At 38.2% G+C, this 22939-nt stretch overlaps 2 protein-coding genes across 5 annotated transcripts in view; one reads left to right on the forward strand and one right to left on the reverse strand.

Annotated features, from left to right (window-relative positions):
- The first annotated feature begins 246 nt into the window (after positions 1-246).
- On the forward strand, positions 247-7005 carry NME1 (NME/NM23 nucleoside diphosphate kinase 1). The gene is made up of 5 exons (XM_070740041.1): positions 247-351; positions 2649-2781; positions 4282-4383; positions 5392-5504; positions 6764-7005. Exons 2-5 carry the CDS (start codon positions 2653-2655, stop codon positions 6879-6881), a joined length of 462 nt encoding a protein of 153 aa, XP_070596142.1. The 5' UTR covers positions 247-351; positions 2649-2652; the 3' UTR covers positions 6882-7005.
- Positions 7006-9152: 2147 nt separating this feature from the next.
- MBTD1 (mbt domain containing 1) overlaps positions 9153-22939 on the reverse strand; it is a 59854-nt gene continuing 46067 nt past the window's right edge. For 2 of the 4 annotated variants that reach the window (XM_070740039.1, XM_070740038.1), the window contains exon 16: positions 9153-9265. In XM_070740039.1, coding sequence (XP_070596140.1) covers positions 9228-9265 — 38 coding nt within the window. In that variant the 3' untranslated portion in view covers positions 9153-9227. Of the gene's footprint in view, positions 13180-22939 lie in introns of all 4 variants that reach the window. The other 2 variants (XM_070740036.1, XM_070740035.1) reach the window with 1 other exon arrangement.

Consider the following 22939-nt stretch of genomic DNA (forward strand, 5'->3'; position numbering starts at 1 on the left):
GAACACGGGGTCATGAAGAGCTCTCCTAAATGTGTTTGTGTGAAACACCTCTCCCATTTCCACAGTCAGACTTCCACTCGCGGGGGGATTCCACTCGCGAATCAGGAAAAGGCAACCTACGCGGTCAGGCTGAGTGGAAATGGAGGGGGGAAACACGACAGCGAAGCCCGCCTTCTTCTGCTGCGGCCAAGGGGTGGGTCCGACGGGTGAGATTCCGACTTAAGGCCAGCCTGGTCTCTTCGCTCCTCCTCTTCCCCAGAAGGATTTCAAGGAGGCAGCAGCTTGGAACCACGCCGCCCCGCTTGCCTGCCTGCCCGCCCGCATCAGATTTTTTTTCCCCCTGTGATTGAGGTAAGTGGGGTTTTCTCGGCTGGCCTCCTTTTCGGAGAGGAGAAAGCAAGAAGAACCGAAAGCCGCCTTGGAGCGGGGGGGGGGGGGGGATTCGTAAAGAAGGCAAAATGGAACTGGCCAACCTAGAAAAGAAGGGGGTGAAATGAGGACCCAGATTATTGGGGGTAATATATGGTGACTCTCTATAAACCGCTTAGAGAAGGCTTTAAAGCACTGTGAAGCGGGTTATACCATTATAGATATGATATAGACATTATAAGTCTAAATGCTATTTAACAAGAAAGCTGCCACGGAAGCAAAAGGAGCAATGGCTCGACTCGCTTCATTGTGAAGCCCTTCCACCGCTCCAACCAGGGCCGACGGAAGGCGTCGCTCCTCCTTTCCGGTCTCCGTATAAGCTGAAGGTGGCTGAGGCGAGGCACTTCCCCCTCTTCGTCGGGCGGCGCCCCACCGAGGCTCGAAGCAATTCGAATGGGGCCGGCATTACTGGTTTGTTTCTTGGAGACCAGAAGCGGCAACCTTCCCGGCTGCTGAGTCGCTAATTTAACCTCGGAACACGTGTCGACTCCGCCTCCAGCCAGGCAGCCGGAGAACAAAGCGTGACACGTGGACGGACGAGGCTCTGCTGGCCCTTTGGAATGGAAGCTGCCCGCAGCACGTTTATAGGATGAACCAGAGCAGGGGATCTCCAACCTTGGCAACTTTTAAAGACTTGTGGACTTCGACTCCCAGAATTCCTCAGCCAGCTTTCCTTTGCTGGGTGAGGAATGCTGAGCCGGCTTCGCTGGATGAGGAATTCTGGGAGTTGAAGTTTTTGTGGTAGAAGAAGCACAATGGACGTCAGTGTTGTAGGGATGAAAAGTCCAGTCCCGGGAAGCTTCTCACCAGTTATGTGAACTGACAAGATACAAGAACCGTTTTGAAATTTAAGGCTGAACGCCCTTTGGGTCTCTGTTGAGTTCTTGATTTAAAAAGTATTAGTGAGCGTATTCTTTTTTCCCCCCTCTTTACCTTTAAGTCAGTTTTTCGACTTCGAATGGTTGCTTGGACTACAGTTTTCTTGGCAAGGTTTTTCAGAAGTGGTTTGCCTTTGCCTCCTCCTCTTGACCTGAGAGTGACTGACTGACTAGTCCCAAGGTCACCCAGCTGGCTCTGTGCCTCAGGCAGGTCTGGAAATCATGATATCCTGGTTGCTAGAGGTGCAGGTTGACCACTACAGTACTGGCTCTTTATAATAATTTTAAGTGATGATAGCAATAGCATTTAGACTTATATACCACTTCATAGTGCTTTTACAGTCCTCTCTAAGTGGTTTACAAAATCACCATATCGCCCCCAACAATCTGGGTCCTCATTTTACCCACCTCGGAAAGATGGAAGGCTGAGTCAACCTTGATCCGATGGTGAGATTTGAACTCCTGAACTATAGCTAGCAGTTAGCTAAAGTAGCCTGCAGTGCTGCACTCTAACCACTCTAACCATTGTGCCACCCTGGCTCTTATAAACTACAACTCCCAGCAATCCTTATATCGCAAGAGATTCTGGGTATTGTAGTTTAATGATCTCTTGAAACAGGTGAACATTTTTGCCTATACACTAACCCTGAAATAGTTTGTTACTTTAGCAATCCAGGTCAGAGGAATGTATTAGAGGCTGGCTACTCTATGTTTAGAAAGGATATGAATGTAGCATTTAAAATTGTATTCTGTCTGCGGAGTCTGCAGAGAGGGGCAGCATACAAATCTAATAAATAATAATAATAATAATAATTATTATTATTATTATTTATTAGATTTGTATGCTGCCCCTCTCTGCAGACTCCGCAGACAGAATACAATTTTATTTTTAAAAAATCTTAAAAACAGGAGGAAAACTTGAACAGGACCTCTTTGATGAGCAGGAAGATACATTCTAGAGACATCTGAATTGGAAGAGGCCTACTTATCAAATTGACTGCTCATCCAGAAATAATAGAGTTGGTGCATTCCTTTAACAGACACTTCAACCTCTTCAGATTGGATTCAACTGTTAAAAGCAACATGCTTTTATTAGAAGTATTTTAACTCTAGTAGTCTTGTGGTGGCATTGAGCCTTTCAAAAGGGATCTAATTTTCTCTCTCCCTTCTTTAGCCAGCTAAACCTAATACACCTGTCTTCATGCTTAGCCTCTTATGTACTTTAAAATCTTTATTGCTGTAATTTGCTAGTCACCAATCCATTTTCTCCATTTAAAAATGGTAAAACTGAACTGTTTTGCCATTGATTTTCACTGGTATATTCCTACTTTTCTCCTGCAGAATTATGGCTTCTAATACAGAACGTACATTCATTGCTATCAAGCCTGATGGAGTCCAGCGGGGATTAGTGGGTGAAATCATCAAACGATTTGAACAGAAGGGTTTCCATCTAGTAGCTATGAAAATGATCCATGTAAGTGTTCATGTGGTAGTTGATTGATAGATATGTAAGCTCGCAATATGAATAATATATTCTCATGTTTTAAGTTACAGTTAGACTAGGCAATTCAGAGTTATTTTAGCCTACATTTCTAGCATTTTATTAGTTTTTCCCCTTCTTTTCATCTTGCACTCTTTCTACCCACATATAGAAGCCCAAAACTAGCACATTTTGAGAGTTCAAAATCAGATGAATTCAGAGGAGAAGGCACAGACTGATGGCATTTATTTTTTGACATCAGCTGAAATAATTTAACATAAAATGTATCCAAAAACATCACATAATTATAACATTCTGTATTCTTGTGATTTGGGAGGTTATGACTGCGTCAAGGAATGTATTATGGTTATTATCAGCTTTTCAATTCAGCTTAGATTACAATTGTAAAGGTAAATACTTTTTTAATATCTATGACCATTTCTAGCAACTTGTACAAAACTCAAGGTGGACTGTTTTAGAAAGTAAATCAGTTAATCTTGATTATTTTCAATCTGAAAACAAAAATCACTTGTAAGTTCCGCATGTTTAAGTTTAACTTCTTACTGATCTGTCTGGCAGTCCTCTTGTTTCCTCAGTTGTAGAATGTTCTCTCAAAACCATAAAGCTATACAGATTAACAGAGTTGGAATGGACTTTATGGATCATCTAGTCCAACCCCCACTCAAGCAGGAGACCCTACACTATTTCTGACAAATGGCAGAAAGGTGACACCTGTCCCTTGGTGGGCTCGAACCTTTCATTTGACAGCCAAATGCGTTAACCAAAATGAGCTTGTCTGACTTTGGTTTAAAAACTCTACTTTGCAAGATGGTATGTAGCTTTTACAGTAACAACACTAATGGATGATTTGTTAAGATTGGTTATCCAAACTATTAGTACTAATGGAAATTAGCTGTGTTTATTATGAGGTGTGATATTCTTAGTTGTGTTCACAGAACACAAGGAACATTATCATTTACCCCCACACATCAGCAGCAGATGATCAGAAGAGTCCCCATGAAAAGTGGGAATTGACATTTTCAAGCTTCTTCAAGCTACCCAAAAGAATGCTTTGAAGCAGTAATTCACTCATTTTCCTTTTTTGCATTTAAAAAAGGGGGTTAGTGCTACAATGAGCAGACATAGGGCTCATATGTGTTTCTGCCTGTCTTCCTTTTTTCCCTGGCTGAGCAGAAAGTATAAAAATAACTGGTGGTGAAGTGCCTCTATCTATTCCATTTTTGAAGGCTGTCTAAGAACTTTGTTCTGGCACCTGGACAAGAGGTTAATCTTGTCATCCTTATTCAGATAATTGATTGAGAGGGGTTGATTTTCCTTCCTCTATGCCCCCAATTAGATTATGCTTTCCACTTGATCTGCTGAACTCTTTCATTGATGCTGGTGCAAACAGGGCCATTCAGAGAAGACAGACTTAAAATAGATTTCCACTGATAAAAGAGGATTAATCCATTGCTGTGTTTCCTTTCTCTAAAGGCATCTGAAGAACTGCTTAAAAACCATTACATTGACCTGAAAGACAGACCTTTCTATTTAGGCTTAGTTAAATATATGAATTCCGGGCCTGTAGTAGCCATGGTAAGTATCTATTTATGAACATTTATTTAACTCCTACCTAGACCTGATTTTCTGGAGAAAAATAATTTAAAAGTTGGGCAATTTACCAGCTCTCTTATATAACACGATCATGTGTTTCCCTCTAGGAAACAGCAAATGTAATACATGATAATAAATACTACATGCATTTTAAAAAAATACTGCTCTAGCAAAGGATTGCTATTTTCTCTTGGACCATAGAATTCTGCCCATTTCAGGGATGGTCTGGTGGTTGGGGAAAGTTAATTCCCTGAACAAGAAGTGGTTTAAGGTGTTCTGTATGAGTTTATATTTTGTATTGTATACTGTAGTACACTTCATTTAATATATTGGATGTCTGGTCTGTGATTGTAATAACATTTGGTTGGCTTTATCCACGAGACAAGCTGGTTTCATTCCTGCACTAGAAAAAAATTGCACATAATATCTGGGGGGGGGGAGAGGATATGGTAGTAGGTACAGGAAATCGATCCAGGAGTAAATTAAACATCCTTATTTCATCATATTAAAGTCTTAAGATTGTGTAAACTAGTGATAGATTTGGAATAGATAAAAGCAAGAATTTATATAATAATGCATAGAAACGTGACATTCATTCTGTAATATAGCAAATTCAGCTTTAATTTAAAAGACACAAACCAAGTCCCAATGAATGGAATTTTTAATGTTGATTAGTATATATTATTACCCATTGGTATACTGGATAAAAGCTCCAGAATAGGGCTTGGTCTGCTTCAGAATATAAATATAAAGATACTGTTGCATCTTAATTCCCGTTTGTGTGATTCCTGCTTGCCAACATGGAAATTAAATGTTATCCCTCTTTGCTAAGCCTCTTAAATCTAGTAATTCCAGTTGACTTCAATAAAACTAAAACAAAAATATATTAGTATATGACTTTTAAAGATGTGTATTGTACAATAAAGCCCACAGCTATTCATTCTGACAATATCATATTTGCATCTATTCAATAAACTTGTTTTTTTATAGGTTTGGGAAGGACTTAATGTTGTGAAGACAGGCAGAGTAATGCTGGGAGAAACCAATCCAGCAGATTCCAAACCTGGCACCATTCGTGGAGATTTCTGCATTCAAGTGGGCAGGTTGGTGTTGCAATTTATTTTTTATATAGGAAGCCCTGCTAGAAATCAAAGTGCTTCAAAAATGTCAGATACAATTAATTTGTATAAAATATTGATTCTGTTATGCTAATGCTTATATAGAACTTAACGAATTTATAAAATGCACGACTAATGTACAAATAAATGTTTAGGTACAAATGTTCAGTAACCTAAAAATGGTTAACAGGCCTCAAGTGAAAGCTCACGTGTTCTATGCTAATAAGAATTGTGGTCTTATACTCAAAAAGCCCCAAGAATAAAATATCTAAAGCTGGGGCTGTATTGTACTGGAGTTCCACTCACCCCCAAATACTGAATGATTTTTATTTAAAGTCTCTGTTGACTAGCATGTTGGTGTTAAAGAGTTATCATTGTATGGCACACATAAAGTAATTGAAGTGACAGATGCTTAATTTAGGATATGATATAAAATTTACTTTCAAAAATCCCTCAAAACAGGGACGAGGAAGGAATACGTAAATGCAAAACTGCCTTATTCACTAAATGGGATTTCTCATCCTCTTAAAAACAAAATGTAGGAAAATAAGGTATTTCATTCAGTGCAGGGTCTTCACATTATTTCCAAATTTCTTCTTTGTTTATTTCTGATGGCTAAATAATGGCTAAAGAAATACTGTCTATATTAAAACAAAGTGCCTTGAGAGGAGATAGTTAAGAATTTGATCGAAACTTTAAATAAGACCGTGACTGATTTAAATGTGATTGCCAACATTCTGAAGTGTGCCCCCAAACAACTAGGTAACTGTTTATTGAGAATAAAAAAGCTAGATATTAATCTTTTGTCAAGTGTGTTAATTTTATCTTTGTCTAGCATTGATACCATTTGATGCACAAGATAAAGTTTGGCAAAAGCATGCATGATTAAAAAGTTAATTGCATGTAGAATACTGTACTGTTAGTAGTAGAGCTCAAAAGCATAGAATATTATGCTTTTGAGTTCTAATATGATCTGAATTACTAGTTCAGAAATGGCAACCTTGTTCAAACTATTTAGTGAAATCTACACTATAGCTAATTATAGGAGTAATGTAAACAGATTATACAACCATTGGACTTGAACTATCGGTAGTAATTTGATTGTGGATGGTACTTTCATCTTACAAATGTGTAGTGGAAATGAGAAATGAGCTTATAAATAGAATTTTTTTAAACTACATGCAGTCTGTTTAATTTCTTTAACTGCTCCACCAAATATCCTAACATCTTTGTCTTCTCTAAAGGAACATCATTCATGGCAGTGACTCGGTAGAGAGTGCGCAAAATGAAATCAATCTGTGGTTCCAGCCTGAAGAACTTGTGGACTATAAATCTTGTGCTAAAGAATGGATTTATGAGTAAAATAGCCCTTCATAGGAGTCGTGCCTTCTTTCAACAAGTCATTTCATTCCACCCTTGCTGGGAGCAGTTAGCATAGTTACTTCCTTGATTGGCACTATGAAATAAAGGCATCATGAACAAATAAGTGTTCTTGTCTTTAAAAGAAATGAAAATGTATGTGTGAATTATTTGAGGTGTATTCATCGTACATGTTGTGGTTTTAAAAAGATCTTCAATAAATACAGATGAGAGACATGCTAAAAATTTTGATTTGAATTCAAGACAAGCTATTTTGGCTATAACAGAAGCACACATGAAACACCTGAAGTGCTTTCAACGAGTTCAGAACACTTTGAATTCCAAATGTGTTGCATTTTATGAGGAACAATCTTGCAGCAGCAGCAGCTAATTAAATAAGCTAACTCCTGGTTAGAACTTGGATGGGAGACCACTAACGAATCCCAGGATGGTATGTCAGATTGAGGAAACAAAATACATCCTAGAAGGCAGTGGCAAATCAATGCTATATTCCTGAGAAAAGTATACAAAGTCCAGCATCATTCAAGGGAGTATTACCTTTTGCAAAATCTCCAAATGTTATACTTCTGTAATATTATTTTATGACATAATTCATAAGGAACATCTCAAGAACATATTACATCATCTGCATAGTCAAAATTCACTTCTTGAAGACCTCAGCAGTGATTGTCCTAAAACTGCTTTTCTCTTGCTTTTTGTAGAGTGAATGAAAGTGCATGGTAAGCAAATACCAGTTACCAATAAAATATATTTTTAATTACAGGTAGTCCTCAACTTACAACCACAATTGAGGCCAAAATTTATGTTGCTAAGTGAAAAATGTATTAAGTGAATTTTGGCCCATTTTACAACTTTACGTGCCACATTTGAACTGCAGTGAATCACTGCAGTTGTTAAATTAGTAACACGGTTGTTAAGTGAATTTGGTTTTCCCATTGACTTGACTTGTCAGGTTGCAAAAAGGGATCACGTGTCCGTGGGACACTGCAACTATCATGTGAGTCAGTTGTCAAACAACTGACCATGGGGATGCTGCAATACGTATGAGAAATACCCATAAGTCTTCGGAGAGGGGCTGCATACAAATCCAATTAATAATAATAATAATAATAATAATAAGTCACTATTTTCAGTGCCATTGTAACTTTGAATGGTTACTAGGTGAACTTATTGTAAGTCAGGGGCCTATAGTACATATCCGCAATCTTAAAAAACAGGATTCACTTATCACAGAATAGATTCTGATGCCCAGTATTTTTCACCATGTCAGAATTTTGATATGGGAGGGATTTCCCTTCCCAGTAGGACTGCACAGCATAGCCCACCAAATGGACTTGCATAGCCTGGTGGCATATTTTAAAATAAACTGCGCCAAAATGCATGCTGCCAAGTCCACCCACCCAAGCCTCACAACCTCTGTGTTACTATTGTTCTACTAGCCACCAAACAGCTGATCAACACACCAGGTATTTGTAGTTTGCAGTAATTTTTGTCAGTGTGGTTCCTTCCCATCCCATTACAAGTTGTGGGGACATCCAGTACAGGCTATAGTGGAAACAATGGTTTCCTTTGTATATTTCTGCCGTAATTCAATAACATCTTGGATCTTGGTTTTGTTCCTTTAAAGTTGTAGTAGTTTTTAACAAGTGCTTCTTGATGTGTGTGATCTTTTAAAGTATTAAATATTTCAGCTGCATTTATACAGATGGAATAAAGTAACAAAAATTCTGTTCTCAAATACTTTTTTTTAATCAATTGAGGATTCCTAACCATATCTATTACTGGAGAATAAGGATTGTATAATCCCAGTAATTAAATGGGCAAAACACCTACTTGATTTGTGATGATTTTATGATAAAAACACAAGTAGTTCCTAAATCACAGCCAAAACATTTATGGCCCATAAACTATTTTGCAGTTTTTTTATTCAAAATGGTGACCTGGCTATATTTGCTATAGAAAAGGTTCAAGTTCTAAATTTGTGGTTGAGACAGTGGTTGAGCAGATTGGGGCTAAACTAAAGCTACATGAGAGGAACAGTATTGGGCCAGTCACGAAATTATACTTCACTCCATAAAGCAGATATAGAGTTCACGTTTCTTTCCAATGGTCAAAGTGTTATCATTAGAACCTATTTAATAAGCTTGAATGAATGTAGAACTATCTCTTATTAGTGATAATGGAGATACTTCATTTATACCAATATTTTAAAAGATATTCTTGAATTGTTGAGACAAAATTCACAACCTGGTCTTTTTAACATTTTTATTTTGTGTAAAAAAGGCAAATTTAGTGAATTATTTTCATCTTGTACACAAAGTTATATTCTTAATGCTTTTTCACATCCATGCTTGAAAATCTGCAGTCTGTTAAAAATGAAAGTAACATTAATTTCTTCAAAAGCAATTTTCACTGAGTTATGTACATTAGAGGTTTTTAAATGTTCCCAATTGACCACACAAATAACCAAGAAAATTAAAGATTAAATTTTTACAGATAGTGATCTATATATCAAATACATACAGAAATGATGTAAAAACCATTGTTTAACTTCTGCCTCAATCATTTTCCCAGAGGCAGAAGCTCATGCTTTTTTTCTTTTTTCTTTTATATAAATGGCTGAGATTTCACTTAAATATGAAAATTAAAAAAAAATCAATTTAATCACAGTTTTAATCCCTTTCCAATAAAGGATTGTTACCAATATATTAGCACCATAATACAAATATTGATGGGAGTAGGTGTTCACATCACATAAAAATGACAACAATAAAAACAAACACTGAAACCCGTGTTAGTATCAATAGAACAAGTCGATAACTGCTTTTGTTTTCCTCTGATTCAGCAAGGAAATTTAAAGCATGGAAAAGATGTAAAATTCTGAGCTATACAAAGGAGCCCTTGCAATGTAATTTACCTTGCCTGCGGTGCCTTCTTATTTAAAAAGATCCTGCCTTGTGCCAAATACTGTAATATTAGCTGACCCATAAAAGAAGTACAAGTCTCAAACTAATATCCACTCAGCCTCTCCATCCTGATTCCATCCCAGTTTGTTGTTGGTAATTAGTTCACAGTAAACTGGAGTTCTTAAAACCAAATCACATTAAAAAAATCAATGCACCCAATGGTACTGAAAGTTTACAGTCATCTAGCTGCTGTGTTTAAGAGGCCACACATTAGCATTACTCAGAATGAACACTGAAGAAAAATGACAAATAAAAACTAGTCTGGAAAAAGATGTCACCCAAGAGTTTCGTGGAAAAAGAATCAATTTCAAGATTTGAAAAAAGTTCATTTAATTGGGTACATGTATCAAGATGTAGAAATGGGAGCATGGAAATCCTAAAAGGATATCAGTACCTACATAAATATGTAAAATATCTCAAAAAATCAGAGAACCTGCACTATAGCAGTAATCAAGACGATTCTATCCCAAACATAATTATAAGTCGTCTAACATCTTGCAGAATTGCTGGTTAACATCAGGTTCTCAGTTGATGTGGAGATTAAATGTGGTTGTGGGTTTTTCCAGGAGCTGCCATATTCAGAGGTAGAAGAGGGCATCTGTTCATCTGGACAAAGGCCATTCCAATGTAAGTGTGACAGGAATTAGTGAAATTCTCCAATCACAACATGCACAGGAATGGGGAAACACTACTGCACTTCATGATTTTCTGCCAATCCTACAGATACAAAATACACACCATGTGTGTCCACTAGGAATTGGGAGTTAACTAGTTCTTTTGGTTCCAGCTCGTTTGGATCAAATAACTAAACAATTTCTACATAAGCCCAAGTTTTTATGCTGACCTCAAGGCAAAAGCCATTAGTACAGACTTTATTCAGGAAGCCTTTTTCACAGAGTAATATTATCTTTCTGATAAAAATCAGAAGAACTTGGTATACAAACATTATTCTGCAAGTCCCCAAGATTTTCTGACAATGCAGATATTACACGGTGGCTTTTACAAACCACAACATTCGTGCTATCAGTCCTGCATTATTATAGCTGAGCATGGCCGACAGAATTATGATCCAAGATGGGGAAAAAATGTGGATGATTCAGTTTTTGATGCCATTCCTTCTGGAACCTCATTTTGTTTTTGAAGGATTCTACGTTACAGATAAATTGACCTGATGACATGGATCATTTACATTTGGAAAGCACTGGCCTAAGAAATAGCGTGCTAAGGGATTGACGCCTGAATTATGATTTCAGAATTACTGTGATCTGGGGAATCCTTATGTGTGCATGCATATGAGTGTACACACAAACATGATACAGCTTTTTGCTCCCCTCCCCCAAGAGCAGCTCTTTTTTGTAGCATCATAAACTGCTTTGTAAACCAGGGAAGTTTCAAAAACAGCTGTAATGGAGCACTTGTGAATGAGGGAGGGCAATATATTCCTAGAGGGGGGAAAAAAAGTAGGCAGATCATCTAAGCCCAGATCGCCCCTTGTACTTCTAAGGATTATGAACATAATCTTTTTAGAGACATAACAATACAGTAAGTATGCAGTTTTCACTTATATTCACAATATTTGACACCCGATACTCAGTTTCTTAAATGTATACACAAAGCAGTTTTTAACAATGGCCCAGCTATGTAAAAGGAGAAAAAGAAGAAAAAAGAAAAAAGGAAAGAGTAGGAATAGTTTCATACAGTCCTATATTATACAGGAAAAAAAATGTACTTCCAGAAGTTACTACAAAATTTTACACCATTATCCCCTCTTGCATAGAATGTGGTAAACCTTTGCATATCACAAATGGTATGTACCCAATAACAAAGATAAGAAAATAATCAAAATTGCTGGTTTTCAACTTTCTATGCGTTTAAAAATTTAAAACATTTATACGCCAAAAATTGTCTCTGGGGCTTGGAGAGTTGCTAGTCATAAAGCATTAGATTTAAAGGATGTAGAGGTTAATCTATAGAATTAATTTTTTTTCTAAACCCTACCCTTGAAACAAGAATTAGACAGACTGCTCTAAAGTCGACTTTGCTATGACCCAGAAGCAATTACAGAATATAAGCAGTTAATTCCTGAGAGTTTAGTAAATGAACCTTACTGGTAAAAGCAAAACTCTGTGACATATATCATCCCGTCATGACACTAGAGTGGAAATGTCAACATTTTAAGTTCTGTGAATGATGCCTTCCATACAGTTTTAACTATCCAGGAACAGTTTCCAAGAAATTCGGCATTCATGCCACACTAGTTACGACAAATTCAGCAGCCGAGAAAATACTGTGTTCAACGCAGGCTCCAAAGTATCTTGAGGCAAACCAGCTCCGTTTGCGACAATCAAGAAGTTCTTCCAAATGTGTAGAGAAGACTAATGCCGTCTTCAGGAGCACATTGCTGCATTTTTCAGGGTGTGTCTTCTATCAGGATGGAAAATCAAATGTGTTGCTGTTTCACTAGAAAAGGACCTTTCAGTTCGTTGCACAAGAAAACAACAAAATGTCCCATAAACCAGTTGACATATGGAAGCTTTGCTGATCATTTGTGTGAATATCTCAGTACTGTACTTCAAAATATGAACAACAGGCCCAGTAACTTTAATGATACAGGACCGAAGCTTAATTCTCCAAAAATCTTAAGCAGATTTGTCAGTATGTCACTGTGCCAGGAGAAAACATTTTAATACTCCATCCTTTCAAATTTTTTTCCTTATGTTTCATCGCCGTGCCTCATGATGTCGCTGAGGAAAAGACAGGGCATGACTAGTGTAGCTTTTCAGTTCAGAAGCTCCCAGCTTGTACCAGAAGGTTCACAAACAGTTCATTTGTGTTTTCAACTATTCTACTACCTCATCTTCCTCAAAGGGTTTCCTGCAATCCTGCTATAATTAAGCTTTTTAATTCTTACCAAAAAATTAGAGTATCTTTTTTTTAACAATCTGAACTTGAAAATATTACAAAAATTCTTTCAAAAGCTTCAAATACAACACAAACATGTTGATTTTTAATAAATTGAAAATTCTTTTCCCCCCCTCCGCTAAAATAGCTTTCTTGTCCTCCAAAAATTCTGAATTGAAATCTTAACCGCAGTTAGCAAAGTGCCCTTAGTAGAAGCCATCAAACAGTAACATCTGAATGGGAACATCAGTCTTAAGGAAGTCTTGTTTTGTACCATCCTGTTCAGATTTGCCCTTAGGGTTCTTGCTTGATGTACTGGCTGGCTGATCCATTGCTTTCCTGATCAGAAGCTCCTTGGAGAAAGCTGTATTCCTCTCCATCTATCAATTCCTCTTTCAGCTGCAGTGAAGATACTAAATATGAAAGAGGATGTTAAAAAATGAAAATTGGCAGTGATATCGTTCTTTTCATTTCAGAAATGAAAATGGCAACATCCCAACTTTTGTTATTCCTGCACAGGAAAATACAGTGCTGCAAAGCAAAACTTCAGAATGAGAATATAGTAAAGAAAAGCTTGGGCTGAAATTGGAAATATGTGAATTTAAAAGAAGGAAATAAAAAGTTAAATATAAATATTTAGATGTTGCTTATCCTAATTAAAAAGTATCTTGGTTGACTATGTCTTTTTCACTACAATTCTAATAGTCAGTCCATAGATTGTCAGTCCATAGATTGTCAGTCCATAGATTGTCAGTCCATAGATTGAAATGAAACCTGCTATTGTTTTCAAAGCATCTTATATGAAACAACATGAAACCACAATACTTGTAACTTCACAAGGAAAAACATTTTCTTCAGGAATCAGAATTTTAAAGAAATCATGGAAGATTAAAATTGGTTGATGAAAGCTATGCTTGAATGGAGTAAAATGTAGCATGAATACACACACATACACACACACACCTAAATATGATAAATAAATTCATCATAGCTAGCTGCATCTCCAAATTAAAATTTGCATCTTTTAAAATTATTGACAGAAGCCTCCCTAGTTTTAAGAAACAAAGCCCTGCATCTATATTAGCACAACATGGAAAAGCTGCGATATGACCCTTTTCTCAAAGCTTTTCTTTTTTATGTAATATTTATAACAATCTATGCATATAGATGAAAATGTTGTCTGCAATCTGAAATGTACCAGTTGAAGTTTTATTGACATAGAACTAAAGCAAAATGCCAGTACTTAACTAAATGAGCCAAAATGCTTATTCCCAGACTACTTCCATGACTAAGTATGATATTTTGACGGGAATCAACAACTGTATCATATTTTTACAGATTTGAAAATTACCATTCTAGTTCTCACACATTATTCATTTTGGCAAAACAATCCCACCTTCTTTAATTTTACTATTACTGTATTTTTTCAATGTATAAGAAGCACCTTTTTCCTCTCTAAAAGCGGCTGATAATTAGGGTGAGTCTTATACTCTGGAGGTAGCTTTTTTTCAGCCCTAACTAGCTGCTAACAATCTTCCCAGGTCTTGCCTTGCAGGCTCTTTCAATGTTTCTCTCTGCAAAGAATGTTTTCCAAGCCCTAAGTCTTTGCAGGGTTTTTTTCATTGCTCTAACTTGCTTTGAATAAGTTTCTTTCCAGCCCTAACCGGGTGCTAACAATCTTCCCAGCTCATACCTTGCAAGTTCTTTCATGGTTACTCTCTGTGAAGAATATTTTCCAAACCCTGTCTTTGATTTTTTTTTTTCATTCTCTATTTGCTCCAAATGTTTCTTTCCAGCCCTAACCAGGTGCTAGTGGTGTTCCCAGCTCTTATCCGCTTGCAAGCTCTTTCATTGTTACTCTCTGCAAAGAAGAATGTTTTCCAAGCCCTAAGTCTGTGCAGGGCTTTTTCCATTGCTCTACTTGCTCAGACTGTTTCTTTCCAGGTGCTAATGATGTTCCCATGATGTTCCCAGCTCTTACTGGCTTGCAAGCTCTTTCATTGTTAGTCTCTCAGAATAAATTTTTTAAGCCCTTAACCAGGGGATAAAACAATGTGCTGAAGCTGACCAGACTAAGGACACTAGCCAGATGAATACCAGGTAAGCAGATTCTTTTCCCTATTTTCCTCCCCAAAAACTAAGGTGCATCTTATATTTCAGTGCGTCTTATACTCCGAAAAATACGGTATTTTTCTTCCCATACCTTTTTAAATGTCACTTTCTGCCTTACAGTGGAATGACTAACACTGAATTATAATGTTCAAGTCACAGTTTCATTCCTACAAAGTAGAACGTCTTCTTTCTTACATACAAAAACTTGTGCCGCAAAACTAGACATAGAATTCTTGTTTCTCACCATCCTGGGTCTGGCAGAAACACAGGGAAGCCAAACCACCATAGGAATAACAGAGGGGATTCAAGAGAATCTTTGGTTTTTATTGATATTTCCTTCTTATGAAAAGGCACTTCAATATCAAGTGTTCAGCCTTTCTAAATTGAAATATATTAATCATTTTTAAAAGGTTTCCTTTTCTCCCGTTAACTTCCAGTTTCCAAAATCATATTTCATTCTAATTGTGGAAGAGCAACTTCAGAGCCAAAAAAAGTAGTTTGTGGGGTTACCAAAGACTGGTGGGATTGGAGGTAATTAGGATTCTATGCTCTTCCTTTACAGCCAGCAGACCTTTGCTAACCCCAAATCTGGATCAACAAACTGGCTGTCTCTTCATAATGTGGTCTGAATGGAGGATTTAAAGAAGCACGTACAAATATTTAAAGAACCCTTTAATATTGTCTATGTGTGTGATGTATTTCAAGAAAGCTTTATCATATTTGTTTTGAATTATAGACAGAATTAAGTCAGCAATATTTCAGCAGTACTACAAACAAGTTGTGAACATTCAGGGAACAAACACCAAAGGTATTCAATTACAACTCTATCTTAATGAAATCATTTACCTTAAATATGTACTACTAGTTATTTAATCATTTGCATCCACAGTTTCTAATAATAGATTAATACATGCAAAGATACTTACCACACAACTGCTTTTTGAGGTAAGCAATATTATGCAATAAAAAAGTAAAAATAAAAAGCTAAAAAAATTAACATCGGGTAAAAACTAATGAATTAATTTACCTGCACTTGGTTTCTGTCTGACAGTGCAATGTCTTTCAATTGTTCATTCAATTTTTTTGTCAAACATCAGCATAGGCTTTGATACATTAATTTTCAGATTTATACTCCCCAATGCATTATACAACGCATTTAGGGTATAAATAACTATTTTCTGCATATGTACTTTTGCATCCTTAATCAATATGGCTGAGATTCCTTGCATATTAGTATACAAATATATTAGACAACCTAATAGGCATCACATATTATTCTTATTCTCTGCTATACTGAACCATTCACTAAGTACATCGGTTATTCAAGTTACGCATGACTTCTGTAACAACAAAACTCATCACATTCAACAGTCAACCTTCAGCCCTTTATTTGCACGAAACATACTTCAAGTCTATTCACTTTACCCTACACTTTCTCTAAATCAACAAACATGAAAAAAGCTTTGCTACATTCTCATAATTCTTGGGGGCCTACTGAAGAGTAAAAGTCCAATCTTCAAACCCACTGCTTACCGTAGAGCCTCACTACACTTTCTAAATTATGTGCATTTAATTTACTATAGTAACCTCGTTTGTCGATTTCTGACTATTTCCCTAACAATGTTATCTCTTCACTCCATTTACTTTCACACTAATTTGTTCCAATGATCCTAAACAAACAAACAAATGGCCTGCCGGCATTTAATCAATCATTCAGTAATTTTCTTAAGGTTTCATTACTGCACAACCACAACCACATTTATTATTTATATCCGTTCCTTTGCTATATATATGTTACAGTAGTTAGGTGATAACTTACCATAAAGCAAAATTAAATAAGATTTAAATGACAACAGAGAAAAAATAGAAATCTGGTTTTTGCATCTTATCTGCAAGAAGACAGTTTCATTTTTAAGGTCTGAGCCCTTGAGTTCAATAATTTGGTCATGATTTCATCTTAAATGCGACAGTGAGAGATATAATGAATAATGTCTTCCACCTGACCAACAAAACACGGCTATACAAATCTCCCTTTGAGATATGCCAAGATATGATCTTTAGGCAAAGGAATGTTAAAACTCTTCTTGGAAAGCATGGTTATATTAACAAAGTATTAGGAGAGGTTTCTGTATTTTTTATAGTGATAGTTCCAAGATAAAAGCATGGACAATTGTACCTTGATGGCATCTTTATTGGAATTTCTTTCATAAAGCCATTATTAAATGTTTTCTCTGTTCCAAGAACTAAGTTCTCTCAAAGGTTGCAAGAAATACATTTGTAGAGGGGTGACATAGGTTTGTTCCCAATCATAAGTTTGGCAAGGAGGGTCTCTTGAAGGCTTTGATTTCTTATAGAGGTGGTCTTCAACCTACAACCTTCAACCCTAGTGAGAGCTATGTTCTTTATGAGGATTTTTTAAACTATTTTTAAAAAATTCTAAGCAAATATCAGTTATCATTCTACTTTTTTTCTTAAACCTCCAAATGGCCAAATAGGTTATTTTTACTGCAAATGTATTTATTTATTCAATTATTCTGCAGAGATTCTCAATCATCCAGGTCATGGTTGTTCCAAAGATGCTTTTTCAGGAGGCAACTGGACTTTTTAAAAAAAAAAAACAAAACATTTCACTTCTCATCCAAGAGCTGAAAGAAGCTTCTTAGACGAGAAGTGAAACGTCCTCAACTGAAAAAAAGAAAAAGAAAATCCAGTTGCCTCCTGAAATAGAACCTTTGGAATATGTATTCAATTAGTATAGCTGCCTATCCCAACCAAGTGGATCTGGATGGCTTACATTTCCACCCATCCATTTACCGTATATACTCGAGTATAAATCGAGTTTTTTAGACCAAAAAATGGGCTGAAAAACCCGACCTCGACTTATACTCGGGTGACTGACAGGTCACCACAAGAGGGCGCAAGCGGCTTAGGGAAAGACAGCCGTCTTTCAGCTTGAAAGAAGCGGCAACTGCCTGGTTAAGAAGGGAGAATCCACCCCCTAGCCAAACGGCTTTTTTCCTGTTTAGCGCTCGAACACTGCGCTAAACAGAAAAAAGGCCATTTGGCTAGGGGGTGGATTCTCCCTTCTTAACCAGACAGTTGCCGCTTCTTTCAAGCCGAAAGACGGCTGTCTTTCCCTAACCCGCTTCCTGGAGACCGCTAACGATAGCGCTCTGGGAGAGGGGGCAGCTGCCCGGTTAAGAAGGGGGTATCCACCCCCTAGCCAAACGGCTTTTTTTGCTGTTTAGCGCTCGAACGCTGCGCTAAACAGAAAGAAGCGGCAACTGCCCGGTTAAGAAGGGAGAATCCACCCCCTAGCCAAACGGCTTTTTTGCTGTTTAGCGCAGCGTTCGAGCGCTAAACAGGAAAAAAGCCGTTTGGCTAGGGGGTGGATACTCCCTTCTTAACCGGGCAGTTGCCGCTTCTTTCTGTTTAGCGCAGCATTCGAGCGCTAAACAGGAAAAAAGCCGTTTGGCTAGGGTGTGGATTCTCCCTTCTTAACCGGGCAGTTGCCGCTTCTTTCTGTTTAGCGCAGCGTTCGAGCGCTAAACAGGAAAAAAGCCGTTTGGCTAGGGTGTGGATACTCCCTTCTTAACCGGGCAGTTGCCGCTTCTTTCAAGCCGAAAGACGGCTGTCTTTCCCTAACCCGCTTCCTGGAGACCACTAAGGATAGCGCTCTGGGAGAGGGGGCAGCTGCCCGGTTAAGAAGGGAGTATCCACCCCCTAGCCAAACGGCTTTTTTTGCTGTTTAGCGCTCGAACGCTGCACTAAACAGAAAGAAGCGGCAACTGCCCGGTTAAGAAGGGAGAATCCACCCCCTAGCCAAATGGCTTTTTTGCTGTTTAGCGCAGCGTTCGAGCGCTAAACAGGAAAAAAGCCATTTGGCTAGGGGGTGGATTCTCCCTTCTTAACCGGGCAGTTGCCGCTTTTTTGCTGTTTAGCGCTCGAACGCTGCGCTAAACAAAGAAGCGGCAACTGCCCGGTTAAGAAGGGAGAATCCACCCCCTAGCCAAATGGCTTTTTTGCTGTTTAGCGCAGCGTTTGAGCGCTAAACAGGAAAAAAGCCGTTTGGCTAGGGGGTGGATTCTCCCTTCTTAACTGGGCAGTTGCCGCTTTTATGCTGTTTAGCGCTTGAACGCTGCGCTAAACAGCAAAAAAGCCGTTTGGCTAGGGGGTGGATTCTCCCTTCTTAACCGGGCAGTTGCCGCTTCTTTCTGTTTAGCGCAGCGTTCGAGCGCTAAACAGCAAAAAAAGCCGTTTGGCTAGGGGGTGGATACTCCCTTCTTAACCGGGCAGCTGCCCCCTCTCCCAGAGCGCTATCCTTAGCAGTCTCCAGGAAGCGGGTTAGGGAAAGACAGTCGTCTTTCGGCTTGAAAGAAGCGGCAACTGCCTGGTTAAGAAGGGAGAATCCACCCCCTAGCCAAACGGCTTTTTTGCTGTTTAGCGCAGCGTTCGAGCGCTAAACAGGAAAAAAGCCGTTTGGCTAGGGGGTGGATTCTCCCTTCTTAACCGGGCAGTTGCCGCTTTTTTGCTGTTTAGCGCTCGAACGCTGCGCTAAACAAAGAAGCGGCAACTGCCCGGTTAAGAAGGGAGAATCCACCCCCTAGCCAAATGGCTTTTTTGCTGTTTAGCGCAGCGTTCGAGCGCTAAACAGGAAAAAAGCCATTTGGCTAGGGGGTGGATTCTCCCTTCTTAACCGGGCAGTTGCCGCTTTTTTGCTGTTTAGCGCTCGAACGCTGCGCTAAACAAAGAAGCGGCAACTGCCCGGTTAAGAAGGGAGAATCCACCCCCTAGTCAAATGGCTTTTTTGCTGTTTAGCGCAGCGTTTGAGCGCTAAACAGGAAAAAAGCCGTTTGGCTAGGGGGTGGATTCTCCCTTCTTAACTGGGCAGTTGCCGCTTTTATGCTGTTTAGCGCTTGAACGCTGCGCTAAACAGCAAAAAAGCCGTTTGGCTAGGGGGTGGATTCTCCCTTCTTAACCGGGCAGTTGCCGCTTCTTTCTGTTTAGCGCAGCGTTCGAGCGCTAAACAGCAAAAAAAGCCGTTTGGCTAGGGGGTGGATACTCCCTTCTTAACCGGGCAGCTGCCCCCTCTCCCAGAGCGCTATCCTTAGCAGTCTCCAGGAAGCAGGTTAGGGAAAGACAGTCGTCTTTCGGCTTGAAAGAAGCGGCAACTGCCTGGTTAAGAAGGGAGAATCCACCCCCTAGCCAAACGGCTTTTTTGCTGTTTAGCGCAGCGTTCGAGCGCTAAACAGGAAAAAAGCCGTTTGGCTAGGGGGTGGATTCTCCCTTCTTAACCGGGCAGTTGCCGCTTTTTTGCTGTTTAGCGCTCGAACGCTGCGCTAAACAGAAAGAAGCGGCAACTGCCCGGTTAAGAAGGGAGAATCCACCCCCTAGCCAAACGGCTTTTCTGCTGTTTAGCACAGCGTTTTTTGTTTTTTTTTAAAGTTATTGTTAATACCAGAGTGTTTTTGTTTACCCTCTTTTAACTTTATTGGTTTTCTTTTAAATAAATATTCTAAAACATTTACCCTACTGATGCCTCAATTGAGGTAATTTTATTGGTTTCCATTTTAATAAGTTACCAGTAGCCACTGCATTTTCCAACCTCGACTTATACACGGGTCAATAAATTTACCCCAGTTTTTGTGCCAAAATTAGGTGCCTCGACTTATAGTCGGAGCGACTTATACTCGAGTATATACGGTATATCATCTAAGACAGCAATCCCCAATATAACCAGGGGATAAAATAATGTGCCGAAACTGACCAGACTAAGGACGCTAGCCAGATGAATACCTGGTAGGGAGGTTTTTCTCCCTATTTTCCTTCTCCAAAAACTAATGTGTGTTTTATATTCCAAAACATATAGCAATTCATAAGATTAATACTCCTTAGATGATTAACAAAGGTTTACTCCAAAATGGATAAATGTGCACTGAGAAATCAAAACCAAGGCAGGATTCTTATATATATGCATGAGGAACTCTGTATGTAACCTTGATTGAAAATACTGTATTATATTTTTATTTTATTTCATGTATTTATTTTTATCTCATCTTTATTATTTTAAAAAAATAACTCAAGGTGGCAAGCATACTCAATATTCCTTCTTCCTCCTATTGTCCTTACAATAACAACTCTGTGAGTTAAGTCAGGCTGACTGCTCCAAAGTCACCCAACCAGTTTTCACGCCTAAGATGGTACCTTCCTCTTTTTACAAAGCAATATATTTCTTTCTGGTATTTATAAATTCAGTGAGCTCCTGTAGTAATCTCTTATCTCTCATCTTTAAATTAAGACAATAATGTATTAAAAGATTAGCTTGATGACACCTCCAAGACACCTCTCCCCATGAAAAAAAATGCCTGAAGACTATATTGTGCTTAAATACAACAAATTTAACATTTGCATTTCAAACATAATCATAATTAGAAACATACTTATTCCAGATAATAAGGTTAGCGCTTGAAGAAGCGAAGTGTAGCGTTAGGTTCAATGCACTACAGAAATGTAATGGGAGGTGGGGATGCATAATGTACAGGATTTAGTTTCTTGATTGTTTTGAAGAAAAGATGAAGTGCAGCATACATGAAAATAAAGCTTTCAGCCAGATGTTAAACATTTCATTTTGTTAGTAACTTTAAAATGCTTTAAGAGTTAGCATTAGCCAAGTAAGCAAAAATAATTAGATAAGGATATAATGAGAAATCATATGGATAAATCAAATCCATCCCAAACAAAACACAACTGAGTTCTTCTGTTTCACCCCAGCAGAAATTAGTACAACCAAGTATTCATAGTTCTTCACTGACTAGACACTATTAGGTACATGCATCTTGTTGCATGGTACAAAAGAGGCTTTCCCTACTGTGTATCAGGGTGGCTATTTGCAGACAGCAGCTTGATTCATGTCATACAAATAATAGCCTGTTCAGAGGTCTTTATTACTTGGGACCTATCTATTCACTGGAACGTATTACATAGCAGTGTCTATGTCCCACCAAGGGAGTAGAAGGTAGAAGGATTTTTTTACAGTGGAACAGAACATACCATCGAATTTGGTATGTTTCACTTCAGATATGAATCAGATTATATGTAGAATGAAATCTATGATCTAGCCAAGATTCTGCATTTTGTGGAACGCTCAGGAAAAGGAGACTTTTCAACTACACATCTTTATTACAGTAAAATAGAAATTGGTTTGTTTAAAAATTCAAGTATACCCTTCCCTCATATAGTGCTCCTCATTCCATAAGAGTGGAAAAAATTAATATATTCTCCACTGACAAAAACTGACGCAACATAGCCTCCTAAATTTATTTTTATTAGCTAACCATTTTTCAGCACAGACTGACATTTGTGTCAGCCCTAACGCATCTTGTCTAAACCTTAAACGAGCCTCAAGGCATACTAATGCACTATTTTTCTCTTGTTTGTATAAAAGATCAAATATTTATAGAGAAAAGTGTTTATCTTCCAGACAATTTTGGGGTCTAAAAATATGATTGCAGTTTTTAAAAAAGTGAATCACATTAAGCTTTTCAAAATACCCTCCAACAAATAAAAACAGTTTGCTCACAGAAGTTCACTGGGTTCTTCAGATATCATGCCCAGCCTATAAAAGGTTAATACTAACAGCACTTAACCCTCTTGCCTCGATACATTCACTCTATTTCTACTTTCTCTTTGCTTTGGGAAGGAATTTAGTGGATTCTTTGGCTACCTAGAAATCAGGAATTTAACACTTATGATTAATTCAATGAGATGGGCTCATGGGCTGATATGAATGTTCTTGCCAGTTTTAAATGAAAAGTGAGGGTGGCAATGAGCCAGCATGTTACATGCCTGACCATGCTTGGTCCTCAGTCAACTTTCTTCTCATATCGTAAGTTTTTTGGGTTTTTTACATGACCAATTACCTGTTTTGAGGCAGGGATTGAACTCTCTGCTAGTCCGGGGAGGCTGGCAGGCCTCCTGGGATGTCTGTGCTGGAAGGGTTCGATATTGAGGAGTCAACTCTTCATCACCAGAGAAGCTCCTCCATACCCCACCTGTCATGAG

The sequence above is a fragment of the Erythrolamprus reginae genome, chromosome 2 (assembly GCF_031021105.1).
Source record: "Erythrolamprus reginae isolate rEryReg1 chromosome 2, rEryReg1.hap1, whole genome shotgun sequence".
Classification (NCBI taxonomy): Eukaryota; Metazoa; Chordata; class Lepidosauria; order Squamata; family Dipsadidae; genus Erythrolamprus; species Erythrolamprus reginae.

Bases quoted from the DNA above. Each gene is read 5' to 3' on its own strand.
- NME1 (XM_070740041.1), top strand. From the start codon at position 2,653: ATGGCTTCTAATACAGAACGTACATTCATTGCTATCAAGCCTGATGGA. The intron at 4,384-5,391 runs GTAAGTATCTAT...GTTTTTTTATAG, and splicing joins CCGGGCCTGTAGTAGCCATG to GTTTGGGAAGGACTTAATGT. The intron at 5,505-6,763 runs GTTGGTGTTGCA...TCTTCTCTAAAG, and splicing joins TTCTGCATTCAAGTGGGCAG to GAACATCATTCATGGCAGTG.